This window comes from Rhinopithecus roxellana, chromosome 1 (genome assembly GCF_007565055.1).
Source record: "Rhinopithecus roxellana isolate Shanxi Qingling chromosome 1, ASM756505v1, whole genome shotgun sequence".
Classification (NCBI taxonomy): domain Eukaryota; kingdom Metazoa; phylum Chordata; class Mammalia; order Primates; family Cercopithecidae; genus Rhinopithecus; species Rhinopithecus roxellana.
In genome coordinates, this window is record NC_044549.1 from 184,367,580 (window position 1) to 184,390,434 (window position 22,855).

The window sequence follows — 22,855 nt, forward strand, 5'->3', positions numbered from 1 at the left end:
CAAAAAATAAAAAATTTAAAAAAGAAAAGTCTAAGTACAGATGACTTCACTGGTGAATTCTGTCCAATATTTAAGGGAAAAAAATACCAATCTTTCACAAGTACTTCCAGAAAATAATAGTAGGAGGGAATACTTCCAAAATCACTTTATAAAGCCAGTATCACCCTAATATCAAAGCCAGACAAAGACATCTTGTCTTATGCATTGAATATCATAAAGAATTAAAACTACAAATCAGTACCCCAGCTAGCTATGGTGGCCCACACCTGTAATCCTGGCACTTTGGGAGGCCAAGGTGGGAGGATCACTTGAACCCAGGAGTTTGAGACCACCCCGGGTAACATAGTGAGACCATATCCCTATTTAAAAAAGAAAGAAAACAAAGCAATGTCCCTTATGAACATCAATACAAAACTTCTTATAAAATATTAGCATTTCAAATCCAGTGACATAAAAAAGATTACCATAACTAAGTGCAGTTTATTCCAGAAATGTAAGGTTGGCTTATTCAAAAATCAATTAATGTAATACATCATATTAATAGAAGAAATGACAAAAAGCACATTATCATTGACAAAACCCAACATCCACTGACAATAATTCTCACCCAAGTAAGGATAAAAGGGAAATTGCTCAGCCTGATAAAGGACATCTATAGTTAACATCATAGTTATGGTTAAAAGAAAAAAAAAGAGAGGCGTTCCAAGATGGCCAAATAGGAACAGCTCTGTTCTGCAGTTCCCAGCATAATAGACGCAGAAGAAGGGTGATTTCTCCATTTCCAACTGAGGTACCTGGTTCATCTCACTGGGACTGGTTGGACAGTGGGTACAACCCATGGAGGGTGAGCTGAAGCAGGGCGGGGCATCGCCTCACCCAGGAAGCACAAGGGGTTGGGGGATTTCCATTTCCTAACCAAGGGAAGCCCTGACAGACTACCTGGAAAAATGGGACACACTCATCCAAATACTGTGCTTTTCCCAAGGTCTTAGCAACTGGCAGACAAGGAGATTCTCTCCCGTGCCTGGCTCACCGGGTCCCACGCCCACAGAGCCTTGCTCACTGCTAGCGCAGCAGTTTGAGATCAAACTGCGAGGAGGCAGCCTGGCTCGAGGAGGGGCATCCACCATTGCTGAGGCTTGACTAGGTAAAACAAAGCAGCCAGGAAGCTCGAACTGGGCAGAGCCCACTGCAGCTCAACAATGCCTACTGCCTCTAGACTCCACCTCTGTGGGCAGGGCATAGCTGAACAAAAGGCAGCAGACAACTTCTGCAGACTTAAACATCCGTGTCTGACAGCTCTGAAGAGAGCAGTGGTTCTCCCAGCACGGCATTTGAGCTCTGAGAACAGACAGACTGCTTCCTCAAGTGGGTCCCTGACCCCTGTGTAGCCTCACGGGGAGACACCTCACAGTAGGGGCCAACAAACACCTCATATAGGTAGGTGCCCCTCTTGGAATGAAGCTTTCAGAGAAAGGATCAGGCAGCAATATTTGCCGATCTGTAATACTTGCTGTTGTGCAGCCTCCGCTGGTGATATCCAGGCAAACAGGGTCTGGAGTGGACCTCCAGCAAACTCCAACAGATCTGCACCTGAGGGACCTGACTGTTAGAAGGAAAACTAACAAACAGAAAGGAATAGCATCAACATCAACAAAAAGGTCATCTACACCAAAACCCCATCTGTAGGTCACCAACATCAAAGACCAAAGGTAGATAAAACCACAAAGATGGGGAGAAACCAGAGCAGAAAAGCTGCAAATTCTAAAAACCAGAGTGCCTCTTCTCCTCCAAAGGATTGCAGCTCCTCGCCAGCAATGGAACAAAGCTGGACAGAGAATGACTTTGACAAGTTGACAGAAGTAGGCTTCAGAAGGTCGGTAATAACAAACTTCTCCAGGCTAAAGGAGGATGTTCGAACCCATTGCAAGGAAGCTAAAAACCTTGAAAAAAGATTAGACAAATGACTAGAATAAGGCCGGGCGTGGTGGCTCAAGCCTGTAATCCCAGCACTTTGGGAGGCCGAGACCATCCTGGCTAACCCGGTGAAACCCCGTCTCTACTAAAAAATACAAAAAATGAGCTGGGCGAGGTGGCGAGCGCCTGTAGTCCCAGCTACTCGGGAGGCTGAGGCAAGGAGAATGGCGTGAACCCAGGAGGCGGAGCTTGCAGTGAGCTGAGATCCGGCCACTGCACTCCAGCCTGGGCAACAGAGCAAGACTCTGTCTCAAAAAAAAAAAAAAAAAAAAATGACTAGAATAAACAATGTGGGGAAGACCTTAAATGACCTGATGGTGCTGAAAACCATGGCACAAGAACTTTGTGACGCACATGCTTCAACAGCCGATTCGATCAGGTGGAAGAAAGGATATCAGTGATTGAAGATCAAATTAATGAAATGAAGCGAGAAGACAAGGTTAGAGAAAAAAGGGTAAAAAGAAACGAACAAAGCCTCCAAGAAATATGGGACTATGTGAAAATACTAAATTGACGTCTGATTGGTGCACCTGAAAGTGATGGGGAGAATGGAGCCAAGTTGGAAAATACTCTTCAGGATATTATCCAAGAGAACTTCCCCAACCTAGCAAGGCAGGCCAACATTCAAATTCAGGAAATATAGAGAACACTACAAAGATACTCCTCAAGAAATATTACCCCAAGACATATAATTGTCAGATTAACCAAGGTCGAAATGAAGGAAATAAATGTTAAGGGCAGCCAGAGAGAAAGGTCAGGTTACCCACAAAGGGAAGCCCATCAAACTAAAAGCAGATCTCTTGGCAGAAACCCTACAAGCCAGAAGAGAGTGGGGGCCAATATTCAGCATTCTTAAAGAAAAGAATTTTCAACCCAGAATTTCATATCCAGCCAAACTGAGCTTCATAAGTGAAGGAGAAAGAAAATCCTTTACACACAAGCAAATGCTGAGAGATTTTGTCACCACCAGGCTTGCCTTACAAGAGCTCCTGAAGGAAGCACTAAACCTGGAAAGAAACCACCAGTACCATCCACTGCAAAAACATACCAAATGGTAAAGACCATGAAGAAACTGCATCAATTAACAGGCAAAATAACTAGCGAACATCATAATGACAGGATCAAATTCACACGTAACAGTATTAACCTTTAATATAAATGGGCTAAATGCCCCAATTAAAAGACACAGACTGGCAAATTGGATAAAGAGTCAAGACCCATTGGTATGCTGTATTCAGGAGACCCATATCATGTGCAAAGACACACATAGGCTCAAAATAAAGGGATGGAGGAAGATCTACCAAGCAAATGGAAAGCCAAAAACAACAACAACAACAAAAAAAACAGAGGTTGCATCCTAGTCTCTGATAAAACAGACTTTAAACCGGCAAAGATCAAAAGAGACAAAGAAGGCATAATGGTAAAGGGATCAATTCAACAAGAAGAGCTAACTGTTCTAAATGTATATGTACCCAATACAGGAGCACGCAGATTCTTGAAACAAGTTCTTAGAGACCTACAAAGAAACTTAGACTCCCACACAATAATAGTGGGATACTTTACACCCCACTGTCACTATTAGATCAACGAGACAGAAGGTTAACATGAATATCCAGGACTTGAACTCAGCTCTGCAACAGGCAGACCTAGTAGACATCTACAGAACTGTCCACCCAAAATCAACAGAATATACCTTCTTCTCAGCACCACATTGCACTTATTCTAAAATTGGCCACATAATTAGAAGTAAAGCACTCCTTACCAAATGTAAAAGAACAGAAATCACAACAAACTGTCTCTCAGACCACACTGCAAACAAATTGGAACTCGAGATTAAGAAACTCACTCAACTCTGCACAAGTACATGGAAACTGAACAACTTGCTCCTGAATGACTACTGGGTAAATAACAAAATGAAGGCAGAAATAAAGATGTTCTTTGAAACCAATGAGAACAAAGACACAACTTACCAGAATCTCGGGGACACATTTAAAGCGTGTGTGGAGAGAAATATATAGCACTAAATGCCCACAAGAGAAAGCAGGAAAGATCTAAAATCAATACCCTAACATCACAATTAAAAGAACTAGAGAAGCAAGAGCAAACACATTCAAAAGCTAGCAGAAGGCAAGAAATAAGATCAGAACAGAACTGAGAGAGATAAAAACACAAAAAAACTCTTCAAAAAATCAATGAATCCAGGAGCTGGTTTTTTGAAAAGATCAACAAAATTGATAGACCGCTAGCCAGACTAATAAAGAAGAAAGGAGAGAAGAATCAAACAGATGCAATAAAAAATGATAAAGCAGATATCACCACCGACCCCACAGAAATACAAACTACCATCACAGAATACTATGAACACCTCTACGCAAATAAACTAGAAAATCTAGAAGAAACTGATAAATTCCTGGACATATACACCCTCCCAAGACTAAACCAGGAAGAAGTTTAATCTCTGAATAGACCAATAACAGGCTCTGAAATTGAGGCAATAATTAATAGCCTACCAACCAAAAAAAGTCCAGGACCAGACAGATTCACAGCCGAATTCTACCAGAGGTACAAAGAGGAGCTGGTACCATTCCTTCTGAAACTATTCCAATCAATAGAAAAAGAGCGAATCCTCCCTAACTCATGTTATGAAGCCAACATCATTCTGATACAAAAGCCTGGCAGAGACACAACAATAAAGGAGAATTTCAGGCCAGTATCCCTGATGAACATCAGTGCAAAAATCCTCAGTAAAACACTAGCAAACCGAATCCAGCAGCACATCAAAAAGCTTATCCACCACGATGCAAGGCTGGTTCAACATATGCAAACCAATAAATGTAATCCATCACATAAACAGAACCAATGACAAAAACCACATGATTATCGCAATAGATGCAGAAAAGGCCCTTGACAAAATTCAACAGCCCTTCATGCTAAAAACTTTCAATAAAGTAGGTATTGATGGAATGTATCTCAAAATAATAAGAGCTGTTTATGACAAAACCACAGCCAATATACTGAATGGGGAAAACTGGAAGCATTCCCTTTGAAAACCGGCACGAGACAAGGATGCCCTCTCTCACCACTCCTATTCAACATAGTATTGGAAGTTCTGGCCAGGGCAATCCAGCAGGAGAAAGAAATAAAGGGTATTCAGATAGGAAAAGAGGAAGTCAAATTGTGTTTGCAGATGCCATGAAAACCCCATCGTCTCAGCCCAAAGTCTCCTTAAGCTCATAAGCAACTTAAGCAAAGTCTCAGGATACAAAATCAATGTGCAAAAATCACAAGCATTCCTATATACCAGTAACAGACAAACAGCCAAATCATGAGTGAACTCCCATTCACTGTTGCTACAAAGAGAATAAAATTCCTAGAAATCCAGCTTACAAGGGATGTGAAGGACCTCTTCAAGGAGAACGACAAACCACTGCTGAATAAAATAAAAGAAGACACAAACAAATGGAAGAATAGTCCATGCTCATGGATAGGAAGAATCAATATCATGGAAATGGCCATACTGCCCAAGGTGATTTATAGATTCAGTGCCATCCCCATCAAGCTACCAATGACTTTCTTCACAGAATTGGAAAAAAACTATTTTAAAGTTCATGTGGAACCAAAAAAGAGCCCGCATAGCCAAGACAATCCTAAGAAAAAAGAACAAAGCTGGAGGCATCCTGCTGCCTGACTTCAAACTATACTACAAGGCTACAGTATCAAAAACAGCATAGTACTAGTATCAAAACAGATATATAAGCCAATAGAACAGAACAGAGGCCTCAGAAATAACACCACACATCTACAACCATCTGATGTTTGACAAACCTGACAAAATCAAAAAATGGGGAAAGGATTCCCTATTTAATAAATGGTGCTGGGAAAACTGGCTAGCCATATGTAGAAAGCTGAAACTGGATCCCTTCCTTACACCTTATACAAAAGTTAATTCAAGATGGATTAAAGACTTAATTAAGTTAGACCTAAAACCATAAACACCCTAGAAGAAAACCTAGGCTATACCATTCAGGACATAGGCATGGGCAAGGACTTCATGATTAAAACATCAAAAGCAATGGCAACAAAAGCCAAAATTGACAAATGGGATCTAATTAAACTAAAGAGCTTCTGCATGGCAAAAGAAACTACCATCACCATTAGAGTGAACAGGCAACCTACAGAATGGGAGAAAATTTTTGCAATCTACCCATCTGACAAAGGGCTAATATCCGGAATCTACAAAGAACTCAAACAAATTTACAAGAAAAAAACAACCCCATCAAAAAGTGGGCAAAGGATATGAACAGACACTTCTCAAAAGAAGACATCTATGCACCCAACAGACACATGATAAAGTGGTCATCATCACTGTTCATCAGAGAAATGCAAATCAAAACCACAATGAGATACCATCTCATGCCAGTTAGAATGGCGATCATTAAAAAGTCAGGAAACAACAGATGCTGGAGAGGATGTGGAGAAATAGGAACACTTTTATGCTGTTGGTGGGAGCATAAATTAGTTGAACCACTGTTGGAGACAGTGTGGCAATTCCTCAACGATGTAGAACTAGAATTACCATTTGACCCAACAATCCCATTACTGGGTATATACCCAAAGGATTATAAATCATGCTACAATAAAGACACATACACACATACACATGTATGTTTATTGTGGCACTATTCATAATAGCAAAGACTTGGAACCAACCCAAATGTCCATCAATGATAGACTGGATTAAGAAAATGGAATACTATGCAGCCATAAAAAAGGATGAGTTCACGTCCTTTGCAGGGACATGGATGAAGCTGGAAACCATCATTCTCAGCATACTGCCACAAGGACAGAAAACCAAACACTGCATGTTCTCACTCATAGGTGGGAATTGAACAATGAGATCACTTGGACACAGGGCAGGGAACATCACACACAGGGCCTGTCAGGGGGTCGGGGGCTAGGGGAGGGATAGCATTAGGAGAAATACCTAATGTAAATGATGAGTTGATGGGTGTGGCAAACCAACATGGCACATGTATACCTATGTATCAGATCTGCACATTGTGCACATGTACCCTAGAACTTAAAGTATAATTTTAAAAAATGAATGCCTTTTCCCTAAGATCAAGAACCAGGCAGGGATGTTTCTATTCCTCACTGTTTCTACTCAACCATTGTAACTGGGGGGTCCTACCCAGTGCAGTAAGGCAAGAAAAAAACTTTAAAGGCATTCAGATTGGAAAGGAAGATGTAAAACTGTATATTCACAGATGATGTGACCTACAAATTGAAGACTAAGGAATCTACATAAAAGATACCAGCACTATTAAGTGAATTAGCACAATCTCAGAATACAAGCTCAGTATACAAAAAATCAGTAGTACAATATTTCCATATACTAGCAATGAGCACTCCAGTGATGAAATTGAAATAAAAGGTAATTCTATTCACAATCATATCAAAAAGAATATGAAAAACAGGAATAAAATATGAATAAATACAATAAAATAATACTTGTACAATGAAACTAAAAAAACAATGCTGAGAGAAATTAAAGAAGATCTAAATAAATGGAAAGATTAGAAAGCTCAGCATTGTTAAAATGTCAGTTATCCCCAAATCAGTGTATGGATTTAACCTAATGCCTGTCAAAATCCCAGCTGACTTTTGTTGTAGAAATTAGTAAATTCTAAAACTTATATGGAAAATGAAAAATATCTAGAATAGCCAAAACACTTTTTTAAAAGAACAAAGTTGAAGGATTAGATGTAATATACATCTAAGAAGGATATATATATATATACACACACACACACACATATCAATGTAACACTCCAACTAATTAACCAAAAGAGAAAAGATGGTCTTTTCAAAAATGATGCTAAAATAATTGGATATCCATGTGCCGAAAGGAACTCCAATCTATATACCTTGTGCTAAATATAAAAATAATTTAAAAAGGAATCATAGAACTAACTCTAAGAGCTAAAACTACAAAGCTCTGGAATAAAACATAGGAAAAACCTTTGTGACCTTGGGTTAGGCAAGATTAATTCTTAAAAATTGATACATTAGACTTCCTTCAAAATTAAAAACGATTGCTCTTCAGAAGACACCATTAAGAAAATGAAAACACAGACCAGGAGAAAATATTTCCAAAACATTCTGATAAAGAACTCATACCCAGAATATGTAAAGAACTCTAAATAACAAAAACACTAATAACCCAATTTTTAAAATAGACAAAACGTCTGAATACATACTAAAAAGGAGGTACAAATAGTAAATAGGTATATGAAAAGATGTTCAGTATTATTAGACATTAGGAGATTGCAAATTAAAACCTCAGTGAGATATACTGCATAGCCACTGGAACAACTAAAATCACCAGTTGGCAGTGATGTGGAGAAACCAGAACTCTCATACATTGGGCTGATGAGGATGTAAAACTATACAACTTCTTTAGAAAAGTTTGGCAGTTTCTTAAAAAGTTAAACATACATTTGGCATATGAATCAATAACTTCACTCCTAGAAATCTACCCAAGAGAAAAGCTCGCCCAGTGTTCATAACAGCATTATTCCCTAGTAGCTCCAAACTGGAAATAATCCACATGTCCATCAAACTGGTGAACTGATAAGCAAAATATATCTTTTCATGAGAGACTTTCAAGCAAGGACAAAAATATATATTTTAAATATATGTATTTTTATAACATTCCACCATATGATACATATGAGATATGTTATCTGTATACATATATACATCATATATATCAATCATATATATATGATATATATAAGATTTTACTATATATATATAAAATAAAGGAATGAACTATTGATAATCACAACATGGATGAATCTCAAAATAATCAAGCCAAGTGAAAGCAACCAGACCAGAAAAAAAGTATATGTAATGTATGATTCCCTTTACATAAAATTCTAAGAAATACATATTAACCTATAGTGACAGAAAGCAGATCAGTGGTTGCCTGGGAAGGGGAAATTATTATAAAAGAGCATGAGAAAATGTTTGAGGGGTGGGAGGTGATGGATATTTTCATTAGCTTGATTGTTGTAATTTCACAGGTATATACAACACCAAAAGTTGTTCATTACACATTCAATATGAGTAGTTTATTGTATATCAATTATACCTTGAGAATGAAAGAAAAAAATAAAAAGATAGAACTACTAATAGTTGTAACAACATGGATGAATCTTTCATAAATATTCTATATGAAAGAAGCCAGACACTAAAGACTACATATTATGATTCCATATATCTGAAACTTCTAGAAAAGGCAGACTTACAGCACCAGAAAGCAGATCAGTGGCTGCCTTTTTCTAGGAATGAGAGTGGAGACTATATGCCAACAAGCACCAGGAAGATAGGGAAATAACTGTTCTAAAATTGGATTGTGGTGATCATTACACAATTGTAAAAATTTACTAATTGTAAAATAAAGTTAGCAATTTTTAAAACATAATTTTTAAGGATAATATTAATTCAGTGTATGGTGGCTCATACCTGTAATCCCAGCACTTTGGGAGACTGAGGTGGGTGGATCACCTGAGGTCAAGAGTTCAAGACCAGCCTGGCCAAGATGGTGAAACCCCATCTCTACTGAAAATACAAAAATTAGCCGGGTGTGGTGGCAGATGCCTGCAATTCCAGCTACTAGGGAGGCTGAGGCAGGAAAATCACTTGAACCTGGGAGGCAGAGGTTGCAGTGAGCTGAGATTGCACCATTGCACTTCAGCCTGGGCAACAAGAGTGAAACTCCATCTCAAAAAAAAAAAAAAAAAAAATTTACTAAAATGCACTGAACACTTAAAATTGGTAAAATCTATGGTATGTAAATTATACCTAAATAAAGCTGTTTTTAAAAAAGCAAGAGCCAAAAAATTTTAGCTTATTAAATTGGCAACAATTTTTAAAACATAAATGTTAAGGATAATATTCAATAAATGTTTGCATTCCTACTGTATGTTAAGCATTATTGGATACTGGCGAATGCAAGACAGGATAGGAAGACATACAGACACAGTTAAAATATAGTGTCTTCACTGCTGTCTCACAGGAGAAGCAAATTGCAGAAATACTTCACTCTAGGCTTACTGCAGGAAGACACGCATTTTCAAACATTACTGGTAAAAGCATATTGCCCCAATGTCCCTGGAAAGTAATTTGACAATATAAAGCAACAACTTGAATTTATGCCCTTTGACTCCCTAATGATAATTCTGAGTATCTATTGTAAATAATCAGAAATTTGGATAGAATTGTGTCATCTAAACAGTTGGCATTGGTCACAGGTAATTCTAAAATAAATTCAAAGCAACACAGATGTTCAATAATAGAATGGTTAAATAAGTCATGGTATCTATGTGTCATAACATGCAGCTATTGAAATGTACTTGAAAATTTTTAATTTCATAGAAAAATCAAGATTACAAAATTGTGATATAATCTTTGTACTTAAAATGTGTGTATGTATATACACAAGCTAAAAGATAACACCCCAAAATATTAACAGTCATTAACTCTGGGCTGTGGGATTACAAGTAATTTGGTTTTTTATACTGTTCTATAATTTATAAAGGTTCATGTAACGAGCATGTACTGTATTACTTTAACAAACGGGAAAAAATTATTTTTCTCCTTTATGTTTATATAGGTAATACATGTTCATTGCAGAAGAGTTAGAATGTAAACAAAATCATCTACACCTAAAATTCACCACCCAGAGACAGGCTATCTTATCACTTTGGAGTATATTCTTCTAGACATTTCTGTGCAACTAGATCATTTATTTTACAAAAAATGTTACTATTGTTTTATAACCTGCTTTAAAGGAAGAAGAAATAGCAGATCTAAACAAATAGACATATGTTCATCTGAAAAGAAGAGAAACTAATGGCATCTAAAGAGAATAAATAACGGGCTCAAGCAAAAGTATTTTCAAGTTATGGTAGCACTGAGAGAACGTGCCAGTGTGCCTGGAAGGAAGAAAGAAGAGGCAGGGGGGTTGCAGACAGAAGCACAGGTGAAGGAGGGGTCACAAGAGGAGACGCAGAGACCAGCTGTAGTGAAATTCGACCTTTGTATATGAGAGACTCTTGCTGCTTGCTGGATACCCCACTTCTCATGTTGTGGGAGATGAGATAAGGCCTACACAGAACACATGTGGGTTATGAGGTCCCAAGGGGCAAGGAGGCTTACAGAAGCCACAGTCTATAGAGCAAGCACTAGAATGTGAACAAAGGGAAGGAAAAGGCCCGTTTACAGGAATAACAACTGACCAACTGGTGCAAAAGCAAGGCCAGACCTAAATTCCCAAGGCTAAATCAACTAGGGTTTCATCTCAAGAAAGAATCACAAATATGTTAGGGTGAGTCTAACTGTCAAACAGAAATTGCCAGACTCTGGTATCAGAAAGGGAAGAATGTTGGTACCACAGAAAGACCAGAGGCTTAGGAGCCAGACAGATCTAGTCCACTCACCAGCTGAGCAGGTTACTTGACTCCTGAGGCTCAGTTTCAGAAGGCATCAGCATCAGCTTCCTGAGGTGACTGTGAGAATCTAAGTTACTATATGTAAACACCTGGCACATGGCTCATGATAAATAGTAGCTATTACTACTCCATATAGGAGAAATACAATATAACATCATGGGCCTGGTGCAGTGGCTCAGGCCTGTGATCCCAACACTTTGGGAGGCTGAGGCAGGCAGATGAGGCCAGGAGTTCGAGATCTGCCTGGCCAACATGCAAAACCCCATCTTTACTAAAAATATAAAAGTTAGATGGGCGTGGTGATGTGTGCCTATAATCCCAGCTACTTGGGAGGCTGGGGTGGGAGGATCATTTCAATGAACCTAGGAAGGAGGTGGAGGTTGCAGTGAGCTGTGATCACACCATTGCACTTCAGCCTGGACAACAGAGCAAGACTCCGTCTCAAGAAAAAGATAGATAGATAGATAGATAGATAGATAGATAGATAGATAGATAGATAGATAGATAGATAGATAGATAGATAGATGGATGTAAAACATCGTGGTTAATAGCATGAAATTTGAAGTTAGACAAACCTAACTTCAAATCCTTGCTTTATCACAGAAGCTGTGGAATCTCAGGCATCCAAGCTTCAGCATCCCCTTTAAAAATAAGGGTACCACTTGCCACACTGAGCTGTTTTAAGGATTAAATAAGACAGTGTATATAATGCAAGGCCCTTAGGCATAGTGTCCGTGTAATCAATAAACAATGGCTGTTTATTACTACCACTTTTGTGATCACATTACCTAACCTCTCTGAAGTAGTTTATTCAGCTGTAACATTAGCATTCTATCACTTATCTTGCTCCCTTCACTCCTAGGGCACATTTTACTGCTTGACACAGTAAATATCTGTTGCATGAACAGCAAGATTGTACTGAGAATTAAGAGATAATATATATAATGAATCTAACAATGTCTGGTATATAAATGCTAAAAAAAAAAAAATGGAGCTATTTGTTTTACCATTAGATGGTGAGCTCCTCAGGGGGCAAGAACATTTTCTTAGTCTTGTAGTCCCAGCATCTGGCAGACTGTTAGATAGGAGGTCCTCAGCAAATGTTTACTGAAAGACACAGACCACAGCAATACAGCAGCCACCCTCACTACAAGGATATCTACAGTAGTCCAGACGATTTAGCCCTCCAAAAACAACTTAAAATCCTCCATCTAACAACAATCACAGGTAGCCATTGTGCTAAGCATCTGTACATCCTGATTTCAAGACTGGCAGTTATGTAATGTCTTCAGTAAGTAACCTAGTAATCACTACAGATCTCAGTGAGGTGAAGTAAGACCAAAGTTTCCATAAGTATGAGGCTGTAAACATTGCAAATTAACATGTCTAGCACACAAAGTGATCACAACATACAACAGCATTTATATAAATTCAACCCTCGTAAGAGAAGCCAGAAAGACAGGGTACCAGTTACTTAATCCAAGTCAACTAAATGTGTTACCTATATGAAGATAACAGGTTATGATACCATATTTATAATTAACATTCTTACAGTTTATGCAATGGAATACATTAAAAACGCCACAGAAATTATGTAAAGCAGGCTAAAGGGTCTTCCATGTTACTATCCTAAGAAACCAAGACCCTCAATAATCTGAAACAAGCTTTTCTGCCAATTTGACTAATACTTGAAAAAAATGGAAAATATAGAGATTAAAATCACTCTTGGTTCAGTGATCCAGGGATAACCATTATTTTATACTTGGTATATTTCTTTTTGACACTTGTTACTAATGTGTTGAAAAACAGGACTTGGAATGCTTCAGTGTTCTCTCAAGCAATAACTCACATCCATTTCCCTGTTATTAGACATTTGGGCAGTTTAGAACTGTTTCCTACTGAATGTTTTTAAAGGCAGCTTTTTCCTTTGTATTAAAAATATATGAATTACTCTGTCAGAGATCTACATGTACATCCATCAGCACTGGACATTAAGGCACTGTAGGTAAAGGAGGCCAGCCAGAAACCCATCAGAGCAATCGTCCAGGAATGTAACTAGTGAGAAGTATGAAGCCAAAGTGTCCTCAGTGAGACGGAAGAATGTAGGAGAGGAACAGGGAAACAGGGATAATGGAGGGTTGTGTGTATATATTAGGGTATAGAGAAAGAAAAAGAAGGAATGACATGAATTAATATTCCAAAACATGAGTTATAATATTACAGATATACTAGTTTAGAATTACTTTTTAATGCTTAATAAATGGAGCCTCTACATGGGCCTGAGATTAATGTTTTATTTTTTTCCACATTGAACAAACCATATCAAAGCCAATTTTAATTTATTTGAACAGATATTTACTGGTACCTACTCTGTGCCAGGCACTGTGCTTGGTAATAAACATGATTTGAGACCCTGTCCTTCCAGTTCATAATTACAATATATTTAGCCCACATTTTTATGCTGTCTACATCCACAGTGAGTAAGAATTAACAATTGATAGCTTATGATTCTGGGGAACTGCAAGAGTTCCTTTAACCATCAAAAATGAAGTGAAATCTACTTCCTGGGGCAGGAAAGCAAGTGGTACGTATTAGGAAACTTCAGCAAGAGTTGAAACTAAAGGTTTTCTGGTCACTGGATGGGTTAAGGAAAATCAGTGAACCAAATATCCAACTTCCAAATATTTCAGCTAGTCCATTTTATGTAAGTGGCTTAGGATATCTATTTTTAACTTAAAAGTATAAAGATAAATCACACACTTCTATTCCTGAAGCATTATCGACTTCAAACTAGAGAAATATGGAACTTTTATTTTATTTTTTGTTTGTTTGTTTTCAGATGGAGTTTCACTCTTGTCACCCAGGCTGGAGTACAGTGGCACGATCTCAGCTCACTGCAACCTCTGCCTCCTGAGTTCAAGCGATTCTCCGACCTCAGCCTCCCGAGTAGCTGGGATTACAGGGATGTGCCACCACGCCCAGCTAATTTTGTATTTTTAGTAGAGACAGGGTTTCTCCATGTTGGTCAGGCTGGTCTCGAACTCCCAGCCTCAGGTAATCTGCCCACATTGGCCTCCCCCAAAGTGCTGGGATTACAGGTGTGAGCCACCGCACCAGGCCAAAATATTGAACATTTTATTCTATGCCTATAGGTACCATATGTCTTAGATTTGCCCAGATAATCCCTGAATCAAATACTCTATTCCTTTGTCCCTGTAAATAGTCAGAATCCTGGAAATTGGAATCAAAACATAACTCCCAGACAACACTCTGAAACTGTATGCAATCCTTTGTCAAACCATGTATGTCCCAGTCATTATCTCTGCTCATTCCAGCTTTTCTGTTTCCATGCCAGGAATCTGCAGAGCCCGCCTGAATACTTTTGCCCAGAAACTGCTCATCTGAAAGGGAAAACTTACTTAGGGAAATAAGTTTCTAAAGACAGTGGTGTTGCTGGCCAAATTACATGAACCATCATATCCCCTCATGCTAACAATACTATGTTAAAGAATTTGTCCTCAGGCTGGGCACGGTGGCTCACACCTGTAATCCCAGCACTTTAGGAGGCCGGGGGGTGATCACGAGGTCAGGAGATTGAGGCCATCCTAGCCAACATGGTGAAACCCCGTCTCTACTAAAAATACAAAAATTAGCTGGCGTGGTGGCACGTGTCTGTAATCCCAACTACTCGGGAGGCTGAGGCAGGAGAATGGCTTGACCCTGGGAGGCGGAGGTTGCAGTGAGCCAAGATCACGCCATTGCCCTCCTGAGCGACAGAGCGAGATTCTATTTCAAAATGAATGAATGAATGAATGAAAATGAATGAATGAATTCTGCACTCTCACCATTTTACTGATTCCAATCCTGTCCCAGCAGCTCTACACACTGTTTCACAAGAGCATTAGGACATCACTTTTCATTCAGCCATTCATTTTGAGCACTTAGTGCCAATCACTGTACTATAGCCCAAGGAAATTAGTGAGCTACAAAACGGACACTTTACAGTCAAGTGGGGAACAGATTTAATTATGTAAATATGAAGGAGACAAATAAGATGAACCAATAATGGACAAGGAGTTGCAACTTACGGTGCTGAGGGAAGAACTTTTCTGAGTAGGTGACAAGACCTAAAAGGTTGAAAAACAGCAAAAATGTCCCAGGCAGGGAGTAAAATATGTGACTGTGTGCAGTGATTTTGAGGCAGGAAACAGTATGTTGGGGAGATTTTTAAAGCCTAGTGTGGCCAGAATATAGTGAGCAACAGAGGGAGATGTGATTACAAAGTCTAACGGGCCAGATCATGCAGGGCCTAGGAAAGCCACTGAAAATTGTTAAGCAAGGGAGTGATATAATCCCTACCCCTTAGGTTTTCTGAAGACCATTCTACCAGAGTAGTGGAAGTGCAAGAATAGAAGTAGGGAGACAAATAAGGAAGCCATTACATACATCTGAGTCAGATGTATGTGGTTAATTCAGGAGTCAAGAATCAGGAAACCTGCACGTGACATCTGATTAAAAGATGAACACAAGCTAGCCAAAGAGGAAAGGGCATTTCAGGCAATTGAAAAACATGTACAGTAGCATTAGGTCCCAAGACCATAACCTATTCCAACACCATAAACAGCCTGGTATGGCAGTAGCAAAGGATATGTGGCAAGAGTGTAATCCAGACAAGAAAGTATGGTACCCTGAACTGAAGCCGGTGGTGGTGGTAGGGAGGAAGAGGCAGGCTTGTATCCATATGGTCAACTGTAATGAGGTGAGGAAAGAGGAACTTGGGCTAACTGAGTTTCTGGCTTTGAGTGGGCAGGTGACAGTGCCATTGACTAAAATAGGGAGAACCAGGGCAGTGGGAAGCATGAGTTCAACAGCATGCTGCTGTTCTGAAAGAGCCATCTATATAGTAGGCAGCTGGATACATGGAGTTCTCCAGCTTAGAAAGAGGCTGAGGCTGGACATAGTTTAGAAACCATAGGTGAGTAAGTGGTGAGTAAAGCCATGGGAAAGACTAAGCTTACCAGGGAAGTACAAAATGACAAGAGCTTATTAGTCCAGAGCCTGGGACACACTAGCATTGAAGGAGCAAGAGTTCTAAGATGGGTAATTTTATTGTGAGATGTATGGCACATTGTAGGATGTTTAGCACCATCCCTGCACGCTACCCACTAGATGCCAGTAGGACCCACTCAGTTGTGACAAGCAAGATACAGACATGTCTCCAGACATTCCTAAATGTCCCCTGGTGGGGGAGAATCACCCTAGTTGAGAACCAGCAAAATTAAGAGGAGTCTCCAGGATGCTGACAAAGGAGGGTTATTGAATGAACTTCCTTTTGCAAATGTTTTCTTCAGAAATGACACACACAAAAATGTATAACCCCTCCCGCAATATAGGATTAGGTGTCACTCACCAACATGCCCAAAGTCACATTAAGTGATCAAACCAAGATTGGAACCTGACTTTTACAATCTGACTCCAAAGCCTATGCTTTAAGGCTAAATCACTTAATCCCTAACTCCATAAGGTCTCCATTAGGCTACAAGAGATGTGAGGAGAGGGCTGCTTCAGTCTTTTTCATCATTGTGATCCTAGCATTTGGCTCTTACACTTAGCAATAGGAGTTCAAATATTTACTGAATGAGTCTCACTTCACACTTAACTGAAAATATGCCTTATTCATAAACCTACATTGAGGTATTTAACACTGATAGCTTACAAACAGCAAGTTAGGGCACCAAGGGGAAGAAAATGCTCCCATCCTGACAAGAAATCAGCAGCAGTGGTTTTGAGAATTTTGTTCCCCCTAACAGAGGCTCTGCCATCAACCATTTCACTTGCGTTAGCGGAAAGTTCCTCTCCTGTTGCCTCCTTATCCAGCACATCCCATGCCACATTGAGGCCTCAAGGAGATGGGGGAAGAGGAGTGGAAACAAGAATAGAATGCAGTAGTTTTATTAAATGAACAAACTATAACTTTTGATAGTATCACAAACTGGTAGTGATAGGGAACAATTTTCTATCAAGTAAGCTTTTTAAAAAGTTTAAACCTCTAACCTCTATTCAAAAATGTTGGCTTAGGCTAGGCACAGTGGCTCACACCTGTAATCCCAGTACTTTGGGAGGCTTAGGGGGGTGGATCACCCGAGGTCAGGAGTTCAAGATCAGCCTGGCCAACGTGGTGAAACCCTGTCGCTACTGAAAAAATACGAAAACTAGCCAGGTGTGGTGGTATACATCCATAATCCCTGCTTCTTGGGAGGCTGAGGCAGGAGAATTGCTTGAACCCAGAAGGCAGAGGTTGCAGTGAACCAAGATCGTGCCACTGCACTCCAGCCTGGGCAACAGAGGGAGACTCCATCTCAAAAACAAAAAGATGTTGACTGGGCACAGTGGCTCATGCCTGTAATCCCAGCATTTTGGGAGGCCGAGACAGGTGGATCACTTGAGGTTAGGAGTTCAAGACCAGTCTGGTAAGCATGATGAAACCCCATCTCTACTAAATATACAAAAATTAGCCAGACATGGTGGCACATGCCTGTAAATCCCAGCTACTCGGGAGGCTGAGGCAGGAGAAATCGAACTTGGGAGGCAGAGGTTGCAGTGAGCCAAGATGGCCCCACTGCACTCCAGCCTGGGTGACAGAGCGATACTCCATCTCAGAAAAAAAACTTCACACACACACACACACACACACAGAATGCTTTAGGAACTTGAATAGGTGCCCCCTACTGTATATACCTTCCTCAGCAATTTTCCCTCACTAACTTGGCCTTGGTACCTTTTTGATGAAGGGACTGTATGTCCACAGATCCCTGCAAGGGCTAAGCCAGTGATGTCAAATACTATAATAAACATTGCTAACTGATGTACATTTTTCTGATGTACATATCTGCATATGAGGCTCAGAGAGAGAGCCTCAGAATATTTATCAGTATTTCAGGCAGCCACATCATTTCCAAGAGAAAGTATTTCATCTCTGCCTAAAGCCAACCTTAGGGGTAGCCTGGAGGATACAGTATTCAGGGGATACCAGCAACACCTAAAAGGTTTGGCAAGAGGACATCTTCCCAGGATGAATATCTAGGTCTAGGTATGCTGTAGAGGTCTACAAAGCAGAAAGATGGGAAATCTATAAACGGGCTTTAGTCAGTTCGACCTACACACTTGAACATCTATTTGTGTTACTTGGAAGCCACGGAGGGAAGCTATAAAGCAATCTGAGAGTTGAGAAAGTTGCCACTCTGACCGACCAGTGGCGCAAGCCTGTAATCCCAGCACTTTGGGAGGCCAAAGTGGGCAGATCACCTGAGGTCCGGAGTTCCAGACCAGCATGGCCAACATGGTGAAACCCCATCTCTACTAAAAATACAACACTTAGCCAGGTGTGGTGGCGCATGGATGTAGTCCCAGCTACTGGGGAGGCTGAGGCAGGAAAATCACTTGAACCCGGGAAGCAGAGGTTGCAGTGAGCCAAGATCGTGCCACTCCACTCCAGACTGGGTGACAGAGCAAGGCTCTGTCTCAAAAAAAAAAAAAAAAAGATTTGCCACTTTGAGTGGAAACCACTTTAATAAGGTCATGTAAAGCTCATACTTTATGGACCTCAAATTTTTCTTAACCTTGCACCATCTGTAATTCTCTCACTCCCACCAACAACCATAGGGAAAGCTTGATACGGAACATTTTCTTTTTTTTTTTTTTTTTGAGATGGAGTCTCGCTCTGTCGCCCGGGCTGGAGTGCAGTGGCCGGATCTCAGCTCACTGCAAGCTCCGCCTCCCGGGTTTACGCCATTCTCCTGCCTCAGCCTCCCGAGTAGCTGGGACTACAGACGCCCGCCACCTCGCCCAGCTAGCTTTTTTTTGTATTTTTTAGTAGAGACGGGGTTTCACCGTGTTAACCAGGATGGTCTCGATCTCCTGACCTCGTGATCTGCCCGTCTCGGCCTCCCAGAGTGCTGGGATTACAGGCTTGAGCCACCGCGCCCGGCCAGATATGGAACATTTTCAACAAATTCTGACATGGACTTAAGCTTTAAGGAACAGGGAGAAGAATGTGTTTTCTGCTCTGGAGTGTTGTCTCCTTCAGGGCAGTTCAGTTGCTCACAGCCTCCATTTAGCAACTAAAGATACCTTTGCGGGCTGGTCTTGAGGCTCGTGTTTGCCATATTGATTTCTACCCAACCATTAAAACTTTAATCAGTTAATTCATTTTTGCTTTATTTCAGTTTTGAAGATTATGAAACAGATGAACCTGCCTCTCCCTCTGAATTTGGAAACAAAGGCAGTAAAATACTAAGTGCAAGCCTTCCAGAGAAATGTGGAAAGCTTCAATCAGTGGATGAAGAATAGCTCCCAGTGTCTACAATGAAACGAAGATGTGTATTTTAAATGTTTCTTTCTTGTGAAGAGATGTTCTCGTTTGCATACTGCTTTTTAAAAGACTGATTTCTCCAAGTGTGTATCTGCACTAGGAACTTTGTTTTTAAGCAGTAGGTCTGGATACACATTTAACTTAGGAGACTCCTCCAATTTGCCTCAAACCTCTTACGGAGCTTTTCCTCAGAAGTGGTACCATCGCCTTCCAAAGTCAGCACTCTACACCCTTGAATGTACCAAGGATCTCTTGGGGACAGTGCCAAGCACAGTTCTCTACACAGGTGACTGAAGTTGCCTCTGTGTTGGCTGGCATCCGAGTCCCCTCCGGGCTCCTATGGAGCCTAGAAGAAACCTTCACTTGCAGAAAACTTGAGTCAAAAAATTCTGGAACTTGAAAAAGTAGTAAGGGCCTCCAGAATTGACTTAGCCCTAGTAATAAAAGCACTGCCAAAACATCTCAGAGACTTCTTTTAATTATATGTATACTGGAGTTCAAAGATCTTGAACTTACCTGGCTTAATGTAATTTCACAGTTACCTGCCAAACTACTAGTCACTTTACATCCTCAGGTATTATAACCACTGGGCCTTCCAACTTTGCTGGCAAGCTCTGGTAACCTCCCTGACTGTGGATCTTATATAAGATCTCAAGAAAAAAAAAAAAAAACTTCTTAAATGAAGTACAGAATTTGACTCATACTTGGAAAAATCCCTTTTAACTTATCTTTTATTCATTGAACTATTGAATGATGTATTTAATCTCCAAATTAGTTAATACTGTTTTCACTTCCTATCAGAAGGCCTGCTTGAAGACATAAAGGAGTAATGATACATTAAAATTCTTACCAGATATATTCCTTTCTCCCAGGAATATTAGACTAGCTAATAAAGTTAAGGCCTCAATGTTATTCCTTACTTCATGTTCAAAAAAATTACTACAGATACTTCATCCACCTCAATATCAAGGAAATGGAAAATGATACACCTGTAAAAGAAAGCTATTATTTACCATAAATGTGTTCACTACAGAATCCTACATTTTTCATCAGGCCACAGTCCAGCCAAATCCTGTAACATCCTTGAAAAGAAACTATTAAAAAGAATAGACATTTCTGATGTAAGAAAACCCCCAAGCAACTTAATATCCATCTGTCAGTCATCAGCTTTTCCCCTAGATTTTTTTTTTTTTTTAAACTAGTTCCTGAAAGTGTCAAGAATAGCTTCCCTTTCCACCCTACCTTGGTTCCCTCCTTGCTGGCATAAAAGCCAAACAGTGAAATGAACCTTGGGTTAGGGTTATGGTAGGCAAAAAGAAAAGGAGAATTTAGGAAATATGCCATAAACCAGGTACAGTACAGTAAGTTAACAATCCTAGGACTCCTGCCTGTCACAAGCTCCCAGTTTCCTGTCATTTTATCTTCATTAGAACTGATCTTCCATTTAACTGTTACAGAAAGCAGTAACTACTGCAGCTATTTAATAGTTCACACAAAATAATTAAAAGCTTAAAAATAATTTTTAGGAAACAATATTCAATAACCTAAACACACTGATTATTAAGATTATTTATGTGATAAATGAAATGTCCTACCAATCCCATCCAGCCTTTACCAGGGAAGAAATCATTTTACTTCAGATAGAAATACAAAAAAAAAAAAAATACTTTTCTTAGAAGCCAGATACGGTTTAAATGTTTTATTATCCATAATGATCTAAACTACTAGTAAGATTCACCAAAAAGTAAAAATAAAATTCAATTTTACAATATACTATTTGGCTTTTTTACCTTGGTTCTCCTTACTGAAGTCCTCCTGCTTTCACTTTCATCTGGTTTTTGAAGTCTCTAATTATTGGCTGGGCATGGTGACTCATGCCTATAATCCCAACACTTTGGGAGGCCAAAGGTGGTGATCACTTGAGCCCAGGAGTAAAGACCAGCCTGGGCGACACAGACTCCGTCTCTACAAAAAAATAAGCTTAGCTGGGCATGGTGATGCACACCTGTAGTCCTACCAACTTGGGAGGCTGAGGCAGGAGAATCGCTTGAACCCAGGGCTTCGAGGCTGCAGTGAGCTATGATTATGACACTGCACTCCAGCCTAGGCGACAGAGCAAGACCCCATTCTCTTACAAAGTCTATTATAAAAGTATATCTATCAATACCATTCCATTTAAGATGGGCTGTTGTAATAGTTTACCCACATTATTACATTTTCAGGAATTTTAAGAATGTGTTTGTTTTATTGTACTCCTTTCTTGGAGCTGAATGCAAGGAATATGAATTCTGAGGAATTAAGGTAGAATATATTTGACTTTCTGGTAAGAAAGTCAAATATAATCATTACTGCCAAACTGGAATTTTCAAGTTACAATATTCCAGGCCCCTTGATAAAAGCTGAGGGTTATTATCATGACCTTAATGCTAATTCAGTGAGAAATGAGTTTAATAACATCACATTACCAAGGTAATCAAACTAATAAAATTCCATATATCTTCCCTGCATCTTATCTATGTCACTGTATACCATTCAAAGTGTTTATAAAACTCTAGATTGATCAAATGAGATTTGCTCAGCTTTTTGAAATGTTAAGATGTGTTTGGAGAAGGCTGCATGACTTTTGTTTTTCCCTTTTAGCAAAACTAAATAAAGTTGTCAAATATGAATCATGTTCATTAAGGTAATTACTACACACTCGTGCTTTTAATCATACCTGCACCTCATTTTTATGTCTGTAACACTGTAAACAAGCTTGAATGTCAGAATAACTCTGAGCCCATGTGAAAACTACAAAGAAAGGTCTTTGTAGTAATGATAATATACTGAGAAATGATTTCCTCAGGGGATAGGGAAGAGGACCAGAGTTTGTGAATGAGGCGGAGTTCACAGGAATCAAGGTAGACTTTAGCCTCATCTATAATGCATTATTTTAAAAGAATATGTAACTGCGTGTTTTGGGGTACCTAAATTTTATTTAAGAGGCAAG

General features: G+C 39.6%; 1 protein-coding gene across 3 annotated transcripts in view; it reads left to right on the forward strand.

Annotated features, from left to right (window-relative positions):
- Positions 1–22,535, forward strand: part of PPP2R3A (protein phosphatase 2 regulatory subunit B''alpha) — a 204,972-nt gene extending 182,437 nt beyond the window's left edge. For all 3 annotated transcript variants that reach the window (XM_010364830.2, XM_030934340.1, XM_010364831.2), the window contains one exon: positions 19,721–22,535. In XM_010364830.2, coding sequence (XP_010363132.1) covers positions 19,721–19,844 — 124 coding nt within the window. In that variant the 3' untranslated portion in view covers positions 19,845–22,535. The remainder of the gene's footprint in view (positions 1–19,720) is intronic.
- The last annotated feature ends 320 nt before the right edge of the window (positions 22,536–22,855 follow it).